At 36.4% G+C, this 15683-nt stretch overlaps 1 protein-coding gene across 2 annotated transcripts in view; it reads left to right on the forward strand.

Moving 5' to 3' along the window:
• EXOC2 (exocyst complex component 2) overlaps window positions 1-15683 on the forward strand; it is a 134102-nt gene that overhangs the window by 55439 nt on the left and 62980 nt on the right. For both annotated transcript variants that reach the window (XM_080379913.1, XM_080379914.1), the window contains exons 11-12: window positions 1954-2072; window positions 13761-13886. In XM_080379913.1, the coding sequence (XP_080236039.1) occupies window positions 1954-2072; window positions 13761-13886 (245 nt within the window). The remainder of the gene's footprint in view (window positions 1-1953; window positions 2073-13760; window positions 13887-15683) is intronic.

Below are 15683 nucleotides of genomic sequence, written 5' to 3' on the forward strand. Positions count from 1 at the left end.
AATATTGCCTATTTATTGGAATTGCGTTTTAAGGTAAGTAGTTAAACATTTTGTGTTTCTGAAGAAGTCACTACTGTTTCCTTTCTGTCTAAGTCCTGAAAACCTTACAGAGGAGCTTCTTTATCCAAGTCAAGTGTTACGACCCCTTCTAAGGATACTTTGGAAGAATCAGAGTTGTATGTGTTTTGTGGGTTTGATTCTGGGGTGGGTTTTTTTTCCGGTTTGCTTTGTTTTTCTGTAACCTCTCACTCTGAAGCATTGAATCTTTAAAATATGCCAGCCTACATACATTAAAGCAGACCACGTTAATGTAACTACCAAATGTATTCCACATATAGAACAGTATAATGAAGGAGAGCAGCAAGTGGACAAATGTGGAATAACTTAGTGCTAATGAATTAACAGAATTCCAGCATACAAACTGATTAAATTACTTCCAGTACTCTAGATGTGCTAACGTAGTTCTACTAGTGTAAATTTTCTAGAGGTAAGGTGTGAAGAAAGCTTTCTTCAGAGTATTTCAGCTAACAGGAAATTAACAAAATCCTAATGTAAAATTATTTGCATAGCATCTGCTATTTATACAAGGTTTTTTCTTCCTTGATATGTTTGTTTTATGTGCCTTCAGTGTCTTAAGGCTGAACAAGACCTGAAATACTGTGGGTTTGCCCCTCAGGTATTCAATGTTTACAATTGGGCATCAATTCATATTTTCCTCTTTTCGTTATGGAATTTACACTGATAATTATTTTATACTGTTCAGAAGCAGTTTACCATATCACTTAACAGCCAAATAGATGTATATTTTCCAAGACCAGTGGTAATTTTTTGTTGAAATTTGGTGTCTACGCAAAAACTAAAGTCCCCCTTGACACGGAGGATAATTCATAAATGTCACCCTGTCAAAATGGTTGGTAGTGTAATGTTTGCATCCATCCAACCAATCCTTCTTTGACAGTTTATTTTTTGTTCAAGTATTGCAGACAGTTCTCAAAAGACAGAATTTTGCAACACAATCCTAATTAACATTAGATATTATTGTAATACAGCTTTTGTGTAGTTAAACATTTCCCTGCCCTACTTAAGGTAATAAATCAGTTTACTTCACCTTGAGCATCTTGAATTTTTTAATCTGTCCTGAGTCTTGTTAATACAGAATGTAGTGGAGCACATTAGAGTAGCTACTGCTTTTTGAAAATACTCTTTTGAAAGTGCTTTTTTTCAGTCAGTCTTGAATGCCATATGTATTACTTCTGTGTTTTCTTTGAAATCGCAACAGCTGGCTTCTAATACTCCCCTCTCCTTAAAGACAGAGGACGTTTTACTTCTGTGTATTAGAAGCCCCAATCCTTTTCATTATCACCCCACCCTTTTTTTTTTCCTTCAGACTGTGTATGATAAAAAAATAAAATAAATAAATAAAAAAACCCTCACCCCCAGGAGCTTGGTTTACATTTGTTTGTGCATGTGTGTGCTAAAATTAATGAGCTGCCAAAAACTAATTCCTTCTGTACTTACTTGTTAAGGTTACATGATGATACAATCAGGACATACTAAGTTGGAAGAAAAATACCATATTTTATGTGCTTGAGATGTCAGCACTGATTCCAAGTGAAACATGAAGTACTGCACTGCAACCTCGGCAGATAAAGAGCTTGCTTTTCCAACTACTTTACTAGAGGCACAACTGAAAATACATATTAATGTGATATTAAATATATATGGTTTTATTTATTTCTACAAGGGTTTTTTTATGGAATTTTGCCTCAGTCAATGAGAAGGGGAAAATGTAAAGCTTGTGTTTGCTTTGGGTATAAGTGTATCTTAACTATTCTTGAATTTTTAAAATTATCTAAAAAGAAAGAAAGTATTTCTGAGTACATCTTTGGTCTGTTTTAATGAGGCCTTCAGTGTGTCAAGTCAAACCTGTGATTTTTGGACTGGGTTTTACAGATATCTTTCTGATCTTCATGCGCCTGGGGACCCTGCTTGGCAGTGCATTGGCGCTCAACATCAGTGGATTCTGCAGCTCATGCACAACTGTAAGGAGAGCTATGTTAAAGAACAAAAAGGCAAGGATGTATTTTTATTTTATATATATATATATATATTTGACATTTAGGAATTTGGCATTGCGTTTTATTTGACAAGGTTTAGTGTACAAATGATATTTGGGTTTTCCCCCGTCAATTTTGATAGCTTTTTACGAAGTTTTGAATACTGACTTGTATTTTTTTTTTCTTTATACTATTATAGAAACAAAATAGCGGTTGGAGTCTTCTTTTTGTTTAACTTAAAACTTTTAAGCTCTTTACTTGAGAAAAGCATTAAATTTCAATCACTTATCTGAAGTTTACTGTCCTCTCAAAATACTTCTCTGAGGTCACATGAAGTTTGGATAGTTGTCTGACTCTGCCGGTTAGATTTCTTTGTCACGAGATATTCCATTAGTATATGGATATGCAGGGCATTGGAGCATAATGAAATAATGTGTAATTTCTTGATATGCAGTGAATGGGTAACATGGTGATTTCTTGTTCTTTGCTGATGTGAAGTTTCAAGATTCAGATAGCATTGTTCGGCCACAGGCCTGTGAAGGGGACAAATGAGATAGATAATGTTCTATTAAGACCAATATGAATAGTTAGCTGTATTACGTCTCTCTTTGCCAGTGTTGCTTCTTAAAGAAATGTATTGGTTTTGCTTTCAGGTATGGCAGCAACTTAGCTACTAGTTAACATGTTCCATCACATCAGCATGTTTTCAAAAGGGAATATAGGTGGGAAGCTGTTGGCCTGGCATTTCTAGTAGTAAAATCTGAAAACTAGATGTTTAAATTAGAAAATGACTAGTAGTGTCTTGTTTCTCAGGAAGTCTTACAGAGTTTGCTGCTATTTCTGAAATGAGTAGGCATATTGGAATCTGGCCTCTCTTGCCTTATAGGTAACTCCCGTGTTTAGTGTTGGTGCATTTGTATCCCAAACCAAATAAGGTGTTCTATTCTGAGAAACCACAAAAATTTTACTGAGCTGCTGCAGAAAGTTGCTGTAAAATTGCTGCAGGAGGCTTAAACTCTCTTTAGCAGAAATTACTACATCAGGTATGGAGTTCACGGAGTGCATCACATATGACAGTGATGTCAGTCAAGCTGTAGTGTGCACAGACAGTCTTGGTTCCACAACACAGTGTGAAGTGCTGTGGGACCAGCTGGAACAGCAGGCTGGTTGCTTGGCCTCTTGGTCAAAATTCAGAATGTTTCCAAAACCTCCCCATCTTCCCTCCTCGTCAAAACCCTGAGACACCACTACCACCACCCCCACAGCATACAGCTATAGGGAGCAAAGCACACTTCTAAACATGTACATGGTTAATTAATTCTAAGCCTTCTTTTTCTCCTCCCACTTGCAAAATGTTATATATATATATGTATATATATATATAAAATGTATATAGCCATCTCTCAGCTTCTTAGCAAGAAAAATAGGGGCATGAATATACTAAGTGCTTGAGAGTTTTGTTTTAGTAGGCTCTAGTAGATGCATGGCAAATACATTTAAATGCCTTGGCTTGTCTTGAGTATCTCAACCTGTTTGGTGTTTTTCTTGAACAGATCTGCTTACCTCAGCCTTAATATCAAAGGGGCTATTATGCTAGCAACTTTGTTTGGCTTACAGAAGAGGGAATTTAACTAACTTAAATGATCAGTAAATGCATGTATGAATAGTTAATATTTAATGCATGTATGAAACAAATGCTAATATATTATCACTACAGAGCTCACTGAATTTAACTGGTTTTCTTCCAACCTTTTATGTTATCCTTACTGATGTAGTTTTTGTACAGATCGTAAAATATTCAAGAACATATTCTAGTTGATGGGATTTTTCTCTTAGTATCTACTAGGACAAAGGAAGGTTGTTGAATGTGACTTTTCTTTCCATAGATCTTTAATTTTGACATATGCCGGATGGGAGAAGGCAAAAAGAAAACTCGGAAGAATTGTTTTTAACTGCCAAGTAGAACAATGCTGATTGTGATCAGAGACATGGAATGTGTTTTAATCTACTTTAATAGGTGGAGGGTTTTTTTAATAGTATGCTTTTCAAACATTTTCAAACAGGAAAAGTGTGAGGTTTTACTCATAGATATCAAATTGGTCATGCAAGACCTTGCAGTAACAAGTTAGAAATGTGGTTTATATGTTCATAAATTCACAGGCTATTTTTAAGAGAAAATAGTAATAAATTTTTAAACATTAAAGTCCTTCAATTAAAACATGCTTCCAAAAAAGATTCCTTTGGATATCAAGCATTTGGAGGAAGAGGTAGGTCATAAGGCTGATGCTCTAATGAAAAGGGCATTAATTTTTTCTAGGGTTTTCTTTTTCAAGAGGGATAATAGGCATTGTTTCTAGCAGATGGTAGTCTTCATATTGTGTATGCTGGAATAAGCAGACAGTAGTTCCAGTCCCATCTGGAACAGACCAATGATTTCTGGCTAGTGTTAGCTTAGTTCTGTGAGTTCAAACTGACTGAGTCAAAACTTCAGCACAGTAATCTTGAACCTCAGTAGCAGATTGTATCTTATTTTTGCATTTGTGCACAGTTTTTCAATTTTCAACTTAGTTTGTGCCAAAGCATTTTGCTGCTATTTTATTTATTTTCAAAGCAGAGCTGTGCTCTGAGTCATTACACATGGATTTTACTACCTGAAATGGATTTGGAATTAGACTAAAGCCTTTCCTTTTCTTACCTGGAACGTCTTTTTTGAAAACTCTATTAGATATTTTGGATAGGATTTTTGTAGCTGATTGTCAAACAGTAAATATTCTGAAATAATTTATTTGCTGGCCTTTATATGTTCAGGAAGGGAAAGTTAACATTGCAATTATTTGCTAAACAAGCTAAAACCCAAACTAAAGTTAATTCTAAGGAGAACATACTCCAAATTCAGTCACTGATAGGACAAGCCAACAGTGTACTCTGGGACAAAATTGTTCCAGTTGTCAGCCCGCTACTAGAAGGCTGACCCTTTAGTCATTACAACTTAAATAATTTAGTTTTCTTATGTAGACATAGCATCTTCTCCTGTCTTTTTTAAGAGATTTATCATCTCATCCAGGCCACTAGTAATGGTAGTCAGAACAAATTCCCGATATTCACAAGAAAGAAATCTGGTTTTTTCCATTCTCTGTATCCTTCAATTAAAGTATAGTTGAAGAGTGGAGTGAGCTGATGTACATGCTGAGGTGGTTGAAGGTGCTGTCAGAAAAGCGTGTATTAGAGATGTATTTAAATACATGTTTGTTTTGGTTTTATATTCAAATATATATATTTGATCTAAGTGTGACTCCTTCACTCTCAGTAGTAGTATGACAATGAAAAGTTGGTTGTTGTTTCTTTTTTAAAAAAAACCACAACCTCTTTGCTTGGATATTACTAGAGTTACTATTACTCTATTTTGTAGAAGCACTCAGCAGTTATAAGCATGTCCTAGAAGTACAATCTCTGATGCATCTTGAAAGAAGCAACTGTGGCAAGTTTACAGGGCTATAATGGTCTTCGGAGTTCTCTCCAGGAAAATTTGTTTCAGGGGTTAGCAGAATTCCTATGTGTTTCAAATCCTTTCTTTTTTTCAGTTAATCCAACTTGTGCTAATACTATTTCCAAAAACTGAAAGGTATATCAAGCGGTGCTAAGCATTGTCAAATAATTTGGCCATGTGACTTAAAGGGTGAAAACTACCAAAAGCAAATTATTCAATTGGATGTTTCTTTTGATTTCAATAGACAGTTATTAATTGTAAAAGATGCAGTAATCTGATTTTGATTGGTTGCATTTATTTCAATGGGTACAATTAGGATGGGGAACTTTCTCAAGTCCTGTGTAAGAAGTACTTTACGGCAGCGTTTTGGAATATATTTCCTGTGAGGAATATCTCTGTATGTCTAATAATGTGCTCTTTCACATCAGTTTAAACAGCCCTGTTGGTTTGCTGATTAGTTTTGAATTATGTAGATTAACATTTCGTTGTATGCTCAGATACAGTTGTTACTTACCCCTCATTGTCTTTAGCCTATCTATCTTTTGCTCTGTGTAGCCGTAACAGACCTTCATCATTTGTGAGGTAAAAAAAAAAATAATGCAGGCAGATGACATTCATATTATGAGAAACTGTTGGAATCCAAGCCCACATGTTTTAAGGAGTGAGTATATATGTATAAATATGACAGTGTATATATATGTGTGTGTGTATAGATACACACATAATATATATGCATATATGACAGAAGATCAAACTTTCTCCTGCTGTGAAGTATGAGCAGTCAGGAGAAAGAGACCAAACAGCGTAGCCAAAGTCATAATGGAAGCATGAAGCATTACAGAGGGTGCCCAAATCATGAAGCTCCCATGCTTGTGTCCTTAGAGTAAGCATCCTCCTGCTTCTCTGATGGTCAGATTATTTCATTAAAGGTGCAGCTGTAGATACAGGACCCGTGTGCAGCTGGCTGGAGTTCTAGCTCTGCTGTCATAGCAATGCTTGTAAATATATGGATTTATTAACTTTTTATGTCTTCTGTTTAATGTATCTGCCTTACTAATGGAATAGGCAGTTGTCCTCTTTATTGCTTTTGAAACCTTTATTTTTATGGTTATGAAGTTATTTCCTGAAGCATTGATGGATGCCTTTTATAAATCTGATTGCGTCCCACTATTGCAGCCCACTGGAAGGACCTGAAGTAGGTAAAGTCAGTTTGTTGCTGTTAATTATTATGCAGATACGTGAGAGAGAGGGAGATGCAGGAGACTGAATGGATAGGAAAAAGCACATTTTTGAAGGCTGTGAATATAAGCTTAACATCGAAGAGCACTATGTTCACTCAAAACGGTATTTCTTAAATCTCCAGCAAGAGATAGTTGAATGATAAACTGAATTGTGCTGGTATTTTATGTCTTGTACTGGCTAAAGTTTGAATTGCTGCCTCTGAACTTTGAATTTATAATTTGTAGAAATCTGGGGACTTTCAAACCTGGTACCTGGATAGTAAATGGTTTCTTTCCATTAAGATTTTACATATTTGTAACTTTTAACTGGACTTGGCAATTCCCCTATTATTAGAGCATAATTGTAGATTTTCACTATGGTTTATGCTTCCCAGACTTGTTGGAATATAGGGGAACATGGGGGATGTAATGACATAAAATGACATGAAAATAAATGCAAATAAATGAAGTTTAGTTTAAAATTTGCCTGAGGCACTGGGCAGATAGCCAAAATGAGTTAAGCAATGGGATTCTTAACATGAGTATCAGCAAAAGAAGCTATGGAGTTTAAGACTCTTTTCTGTGTGGCCAGTGTTTTTTGCTTAAACTTTAATAGTGGCTTAGTAGGTTTCATGATCCTTTAAGCTAAAATGGATAGGGACTCTAATCCAGCTATCTTCAAACTGACTGAAAAATTCTTCATTTCTTAATGGGTCTTTCTGAGGTATTATGTAAGATCATTGCAAGTAAGCTTTCTGTTAATACCCATTAGAAACTAAAACTGTAAATGGAAACACTAGCACAGTTGTAGTGTCATCTTTCTGCTGCCCTTTGGGCTGCAAAATATGTGATATACTACTTATTAAAGTTCCCAGCATGGAGACAGCTCTCAAAATGGGAGTGTGCTAGTTCAGTCACTGTGATGTTTGTTGTAATTCTTATTGCTGGGAAAAAGAACAATTTTTGTAGCACTCAGAGTATGATGCAAAGCTCCCCAGATACTGTAAAAAAGCTATGCAGGTTTTTTCTGTGCCAGACTAACAGCAGCTGTATGTAGTGTGAAGGAGAGAGATCGATGCATAGAGCACATTGCTCGCTCTTTGCCACGCTGAGATTCTATTCACCTTGCAATGAATGATCCATCTTTGTTAGATCAGGCAGGCCGGCAAGGCTTGTTTCAAAAGGGCCTTTTCAATTTGTTATCCTAGCAGCTGGTTCTCTTCCATTGCCTTTGCTTACTGTACATCTGGAAGAAGAATTCTTGCAGCTGGGAGCCATTTCATGTCTAAACCACATCCCCTGTCCATAGCAGAAATACTCTTTTGACAGCAAATGTCAAGCAAACCCTTAATGGGTTATTAATGAAAAAAAAAAAATCAATCAGTACAAAAATTGACACTGAATTTGTTTTCCTCTTTTACCACCTGTATCTGTAACTTTGCTGGGTTTTAGAATTTTCAGTAGAATCTGACATGTTCAGAAGTGCAGGGGTCATTATTATTTTATATAATACTTTAAGGTATCATAAAGACATTAAATATTGTGATTGAAAAGCTGCACAGGTCGTTTAGAATCAAAATTGAAAAGGTTAGTACTACTGAAGATAAAGTGAAACTCTTCTGTGGCCCAAATATTACCTTGGTGTCTGCTCTAGACTTTTAAGTCCTTATTCCGGCAATTTAAGTTAAAGCAGCTTGTTGCTGATGATCTTAGTATCCACTGGAGCTGGTGCTAGTGAAATGACATCATTTTTATTTATGTGCTGAACTTGAAGTGTTTGGCTCTTGCTCCAGTATTTTTTGGCCTGCAGGACTGACAATAAGGCTTACCCTTAGGCTGTGAAATACTTAAACCACCACTGGAAATAATAGGCCAAATTACCCTTTTTGTGGTAAACTGAAAAATGGTTTCATTATAAATTTATCAGTGTAATGAAGACTAGCCGTAAGATTATTTTTTTTAAAGTTTATTTTTTAAATGTATTCCAAAACAAAGTTTTCCATAAAGTGCAGCAATTTTAATTTTCTGAACTCACCTCTGTGCTAGAAATACAACCAATTTTCTTTAAAATGTCAGAATCCTCATGAATGGAAGGTTAGAAAGAAAACGTACTCAAGAAAAAGAACAAAATGCAGTTATTCATCTGTTGAGCAGGTTAATTTTTCAGTAATTTCTCCTACTCGCCTAATTTCTTGCCTAGACAAACCGAAATGCTCAGTGCGGTGTCCTTGAAAGGAATCTTGCCCTGGTTGTGTCGGTGCGGGCTCCAGGCGCTGTGTGTTTGGTCAACAAGCAACAGTGGGTGGTCAGGCTGTAGCACAGGACAAGGGCCTGCTGTGCACAGGAAAAAATGTTCAAAGGTGTTTAAGGGTGGTAAGGAAGTCTGCCGCTCTTCAGAGAATCTGGAGGCTATAGATCAGCCTCCCCTTGCTATTGTAGCCTGTGAGAAAATTCACTGTAAGATACATAACGGATGAAAGACTACAGTAACTGTATTCACCTGGTTGCACATCTGTAGGGTCTTTTTAATTTAATCTTGCTCATATACATGCTGTCTATGAGCAAGTCTGTGTAATGACTGATGTTCGGCTTACATTGGAAAATTGCACAGAAAAACTACTCAGCCTGAGGTTGGTCACTTTGTTAACAATTTTCTTTGTCATGGCCAAAAGCACTGGCACTATGTTATCCTTCGATCAACCAGTACCTTTTTGAAAAATTTTAGGTGAATGTCATGTAAGTGATGCCCTGGGCTGGCAGAATGGCAGGCTGGCTGAGGCTGGGTTACAGAAAGGAGGTGAGAGATGTGTGACTCCAGGAGAAACCTCTGCCTGGGAGAGGAGAAAAAAACAATATTTGTGGAGCGGTGGATATTGCAGAACAATTTTTACACTCCGTTTGGTAATAGTTTTGAAAGCTTTTAAAGATTTCAGTCATTGACTGGTTTGCATATCATGGAAAAATCTATTTTAGGCAATTTTCATGTTAGTTGTCTTTTTTTTATTGGAGGCTGTAACAGGCCGTGTGCCAAGAGCATGCAGGTAACACTCAAAAAAATGGGGTCAAGGAAGCCATAGGTACTGTAGTCACATAAGTACCCTGTAGCAACTCCAGTGCTGATAAACTTAGAGTAAACCTACAATTAGGGGTCAGCATAGGTGACTTCTGATTTACAGAAAGTGAAAGCACAAATTAAATGACCTTAAAAAGCATTGCACTTTTTTTAGATCCTTATTTTGGTGAGATTTTACTGGACTGGAACAGAAGAGGTCTGAACAAAACCGTTGAACTATTTGTATTTCATACAGTAGCTGAATGTTTTTATTTCATTCTGTGCGCCTTTAAAATATCTGTGCACAAAAAGTTGAAACCCAGTAAAATCCTTTAAAAAAAATAATAAAGCAGTGTTAAGATCCTCAAAATTCTGTATTTGATCTTCTCATGGTTTTACAGCTGAAAATGTAATAAGGCTTTAATTATAATGCTGGTTTGTCTTGACTGTTTAGTAGAAGACGAGAATGTAGTACATTTATTTTTCCTGTGTTTCCTTGGTTAAATATACATTTGGCACTGAAGCCACTGACAGATATGCTCCATGTAGATGGTGTATTTTGGAAAAAAATACTTCTGTAACTTCAAAGATGTAGTATATTTTTTAAAAAACGAAGATCTGCTAGGAATGTATTGTTCATGCTGTTTATAAAACATCTTAAAACTTGTTAGCAAAGTAAAAAGTTAATTTCTTGAAACCTGAGGTTGTGCTGTCCTATATTCAGGATCTAGGAATGTAGAAATAGTACACAAAGCAAGTAATGAATAGGCAGTAAATTACTATTTAGGTAGTTTATTTAGGTTTATAAATATTATTGTCTACAGTCCATACTAATATTAATTTATTGTATTACATTATGCTACTAAATCTAAGCTGCTGGCTCCAGAGAGGGGATGAGTTGGAAAAGTTGTTTGTAAGTTAACTCTCTCTATTTTACAAGATTTATGTGTTAGTGTGCAGTCTTCAAGCGCTATCTTCTGGTAGGGTGAAAGCAAGATCAGTTTTGCTAATGTAGTCCAGATGTTTATTAGTCCTGAGGGTATATGTGCTGTTGTAGTTCCCTGCTGCTGTGTTATACTTGCTTGTAATGCTAGACAACCAATTAAGAAATTAGTTCATGTTAAACTTTCTTTTCCTGGTATGGCTGCAAACTGATGATGTGGTTTTTCTGGTGGAACAAGAGAGTATTCTTTACGTGTTTTCTGTTACTGGTGAATGTATAAACTATTTGGGTGGTGTGGGGTTAGTGTGTTAGTAGCCATACAGAATTTTCAGGTTTTCAGCTACCTCAAGCAAATGGTTTTAATTGAACTAATTCACATTAAGATGTTTTGGTAAGTGAGTCTGTTTTTCTTAATTCTGAGGTTTAATTGGTACTGTCATTTTTAGAGACCATCTGTTTACAAGAAATTCCTCATATTAACAAGGTGTTTGAAAGGTGAGAACCTAAAGTCTATGTGAAGACATCAAAGAGGGAAGTTTTGGCGTATCAGGGTTCTTTTTAATTGTAGCTTTTGTGAAAATGGCATTGCTGCAGTCTTGGGTGGGGTTTAGTATTATGTTTTAACTAGCAATGCCTGTGACATCTGTGACAATTCCGAGTTGTTCTTCTTGGCATGCTTTTTTTTTTTTTTTTTTTGCCAAATATAATGTAGGTATGTTGAATCTGATTCTTACGGAAGCCCAAGGACTATGTGACGCACTTAAAATTTCTTGGGGTCTTCTATACAATTTTCTTTTTATTCTGGGTAGAATGTCTGTAAGATATAGAATACATGCCTTTTTTTTTATCTGAAGAGGAATCAATTGTTTTGTTTTTACTTCATTCTGTAAGGTTGCTGGAATGTGTTCATGGAAGTTAATTACTGCAAATTTACAACATTTAAGATATGTTTTAGAAATCATAGCTGTTTAAGTCATAAATGCCAATGATGTGTGACCTTACACAGATCTCTGCTATACAGGTGGTTGCATAGTATCCATAATAAACTGTTCGTACTTGCAGCATACATACTAACTTAAAAAAAAAAATTCTGAAAGCTTTCAGTTTTTTACTTTCCGATTATTTTGTATTTTTAGTTCATTCAAAAGGAAAAGTCTTTCCTTAAATTCTTGTTCAAACTCATTGCAAATCTTGTCTGGAGTGACAGTGGATAATACACTTAAATCACTGCAGCAGTTTTCATATTGCTGAAAACTCATCAGTTTTAAAGGCATCAAGAAGGTGAGTTGTTTTTAATAAGGGATGTAGGAGTTAAGTGGTGAACAGAATCATAATACAGGCTAAAGGTAGCACAGATGGGTTCACCAAGACAGTTAATGCCCTGTGTCCGTCAGGATTGTGAGCAGTGTAGCAAATTGGATCTATTTATTTAGGTGTCTCATAGTATGAACGGTAATAAGATGGAGGAACTGACAGCTCGGTAATGACAATGCCACAGTGAAAGGCCACAGGAGATCTCTTTAAAAGCCCTTGAAGATTTATGGGAAGAAGAACTTATTTCAGAAGCAACTAAAACCCAATACTGTCCCCTATTGGAAGTTTGCAATAGGTTTCACAATACTATTGCTGTTTTTTAAGCCCCAGCTGTTGAAGTGACTAGGTAAATCTTTACTGCCATGCTGGTCTGACAGCAGCATAAATTCAGAATAAATATCCTTCAAATCCTTTTTACTTTGTGTTGCTCTTGCATCTGAGCATTACAGTGTTACAGCTGGTGTTCTTGCTGTGTGGCCTTCCTGTTATTTTAAGTGAATGTAGGTAGTAAAGGAAAAGATCAAGCAATATAAGCTCAAACACCAGGATTCTCACTACAAAATTCAGCATGGATCACCAGGAGAGGTTTCATCTAGGTATAAGAAATAATTTTTTTTTTTTTCCTGTGAGATCAGTCACTGAAGTAACCTCCCCAGGGATGTGGCAGGTTACCATCGCTGGAGGTTTTCAAGATGCAACTGGAAATAGTGCTAGATAGTCCAGGTTCCTTTTCCCATGAAAGGCTGGACCAGATGATCTTTTGAGGTTCCATCCAGTCTGGGCTGTTCTGTAATTCTGTGAATTGTGATTCATTTAAGTTTAGCTGTTACAGCTCAGTTGGCCAATGCTGAAATAATTTTTGATGGTTACTTTCAGAAATGTATCTGTAAGGTGAAATGCATAAAGCAGCATCTTAGACTTTAATATTGGCAGTGTTACAGTACATTAAAAAATCATCATGGCCTGCTCATTACTGTATGGTGTCTTTCCAAAATGTACGTTAGACTCCAAGTATCCAGCTCCACCAGATTAGATCATTGCTTAGGACTTGCTGATGGTGACCTACATATGAACAGGCACACAAAGGAAAAAGATAATTATTTGATACACTGGGAAAAATCTTGTGTGTTTGTAGTTGTGTGTAAGTACAGATTGTATGCCTGTGCATGTTTGTAAAACAGTGCCATTAGTTCACCTGCTTCGTGATGGATGGATTCTTCCTGCTGGAATTCTGTAGAAGTCAGGCAGCTAAGAAGTAGTTGAACACTCTGCCCTTAACTGCTTCAGCTGGAGGCAGAACAAACTTTTGCTGTTGAAAAGTATATCTAGACATATATGAGAAAAAAAATGTGTGCCATGTCACTAATGGCATAAATACGTATTTATCCATGGCTTTCAAGCAACTAATTGTAGGGCATTAATTAAATTAAAACCAGAGAAACGTACAGACCAAAGAATGGTGCTTGTGGTTCTGGCTTTTCTACAGGAGTCAATAGTGACATTATTGCATAGTGTTGATGTAGATGACTAAACGGTCTAAATAAGCAAAACTAAGAATGTTCCTCTGAATAACTTTTGTCTTCCGTCACTTCTGAATTAAAATAGAATTTCACATGCAGCATGCAGTTTCATGTCAATTGATGTGCAAAATCACTGTAACTTTCTTTCCCCTTACCCTTCTCCCTAGGCAACTCATTGCTCCACAGCCCCATGCTAGACCTGGACAGTGATGTGCGTCCGTCACCAATTGGCCATCTCAGTCAAACTGCATCATTGAAAAGGGGCAGCAGCTTTCAGTCTGGCCGTGATGATGGTAGGCATCGGTCTTATCTGGAAAAACAAAGCTGCAGTTTCCTATGTCCTGTGTGCAGTGTAGTCGAAGAAAGCCAAATGGAAATCCACACTCATATGTGTTTGTTCTGGTTTGTTACCAAATAAAATTCTTTATTCTCATGCATTCCATTGCTTACTAAAGGGGTCCTCTGTGTTTTTTGCAAGCAAAGTGTAGTTCATAGCTGAAATCTGGTTCTTAAAATATAGTCAAAGTAAGGAGTATTTTTTTTTCTACAAAACCAGATATATTATTTTATATATATATATACATAACCACCTACTGACTACTACCTTTTGCTGTTGTTACACCTTTTGTGTATGTTTACTAAGATGTCCCTCCTTGCATTTTCTCCTTCTTTGACTTGACACATCTGGTCCTTGTTGTCTAATTCTGTAAACCCAGAAAAGGAAACATAGTGTGTGACTAAGCCTGAGCAGTGTGTCCACAACCAGCTGAGCCCTTGTGTGTTGTTAAGTGTCTTCAGCACCCTTGTCCAGACAACTTCATTTCAGGAGTCTTTCAGCGGTGACATCACGAGAGACACAAAATGTTTTTTTCATAGGATAGGTCATTTCTTACCAAAGTAATTTTTTGCAGAAAGCAGGTTTATGTAAAAAACTTTCTGCCTTTCATCTGCTTTGATGTTACTTTTCTCCCAGTTCTGTGGACTTCCTTGAAGCACCATCTATAAATATCTGATTATTTTTATTTTTTTTTAAGCAAAAAGAGGAATGAAGGGAATCTTTCAAGAACACTGAATGAGTAATGAGTATTGTACATTTTTCTGCTGCCACAGCGTATCTTCATGTGCAAGACAAATTGCATCACAGCTTGAGGTCTAACGTTTGTATTTCAAAATGTAAATTACACAGACTCTTCCAAATATACATGTATACCAAGTAATTACGTTACTGCAATACTGTTACCCTTGTCCTTTCTCAGCCCAAAGCCTTGCATGAAGTTGATTAACAAGTGTTACAGAGCAAAGCAGTAAATTTTTGGTTGCTGTTGGATACTATCCACTAACAATACACATGCCACACTTAACGTAGCAAGCAATATCCACAATTCAGTTTCTTTTTCCATTATATGAATTGTTTTGCATGCGTTTCTGCTTAAATAGTTGTATCTATGGAAGGCAGTTCCAATTCAATCAGTTATCTTGCTTTTAGAGTCTTAGTTATGGATCCATAACCTCTTACAAACTGGAAAAGATAAGTCTTAAGCAAGCTTTGCGGATTCTTTAGCGACCACTTTAAGATTCAGTAGAAAACTGGAGGACTGGAGCATCATAATAATCCACCACAAAGACCCTAGAGTGGAAATGAGTGGCCTCTGAGTTGAGGATTTTTTGGTACTTTGCACGTGCCTACTGCATGCTTAGAAACAATTGAAAGCTCTACTCAGACTGGAGAGCTAAAGTGAACCAACCACTTAGGATATATGTGCTGGAGCTGCCATTGCAAATATGCCGTGATGTGCTCTGTCTTCAGGTTGCTTGTGTATCCTTTTGGGGTTTAGCAAGTTTGAGGAATGACATCTGAGCGGTTTTTGGTTTGGGGTTGGGTTTTTTTGTTTGTTTGGTTGTTGGGGGTTTTTAGGTGTTGTTTTTTTTTCCCAATGTGATTGACAGTGATTGTCCCTGAGATTGTTTGAACAAATTATTTTGAATTCAAAACTGCAGCATTCAAATAACATTCAGCTCTTTCTTCAGCATATGTTCGTGAGGATATGTAAACAGTAAGTCTAGTTTCATCTTTAGAATGTTATAGCAGA

This window comes from Falco punctatus, assembly GCF_963210335.1.
Source record: "Falco punctatus genome assembly, chromosome: 3".
Classification (NCBI taxonomy): domain Eukaryota; kingdom Metazoa; phylum Chordata; class Aves; order Falconiformes; family Falconidae; genus Falco; species Falco punctatus.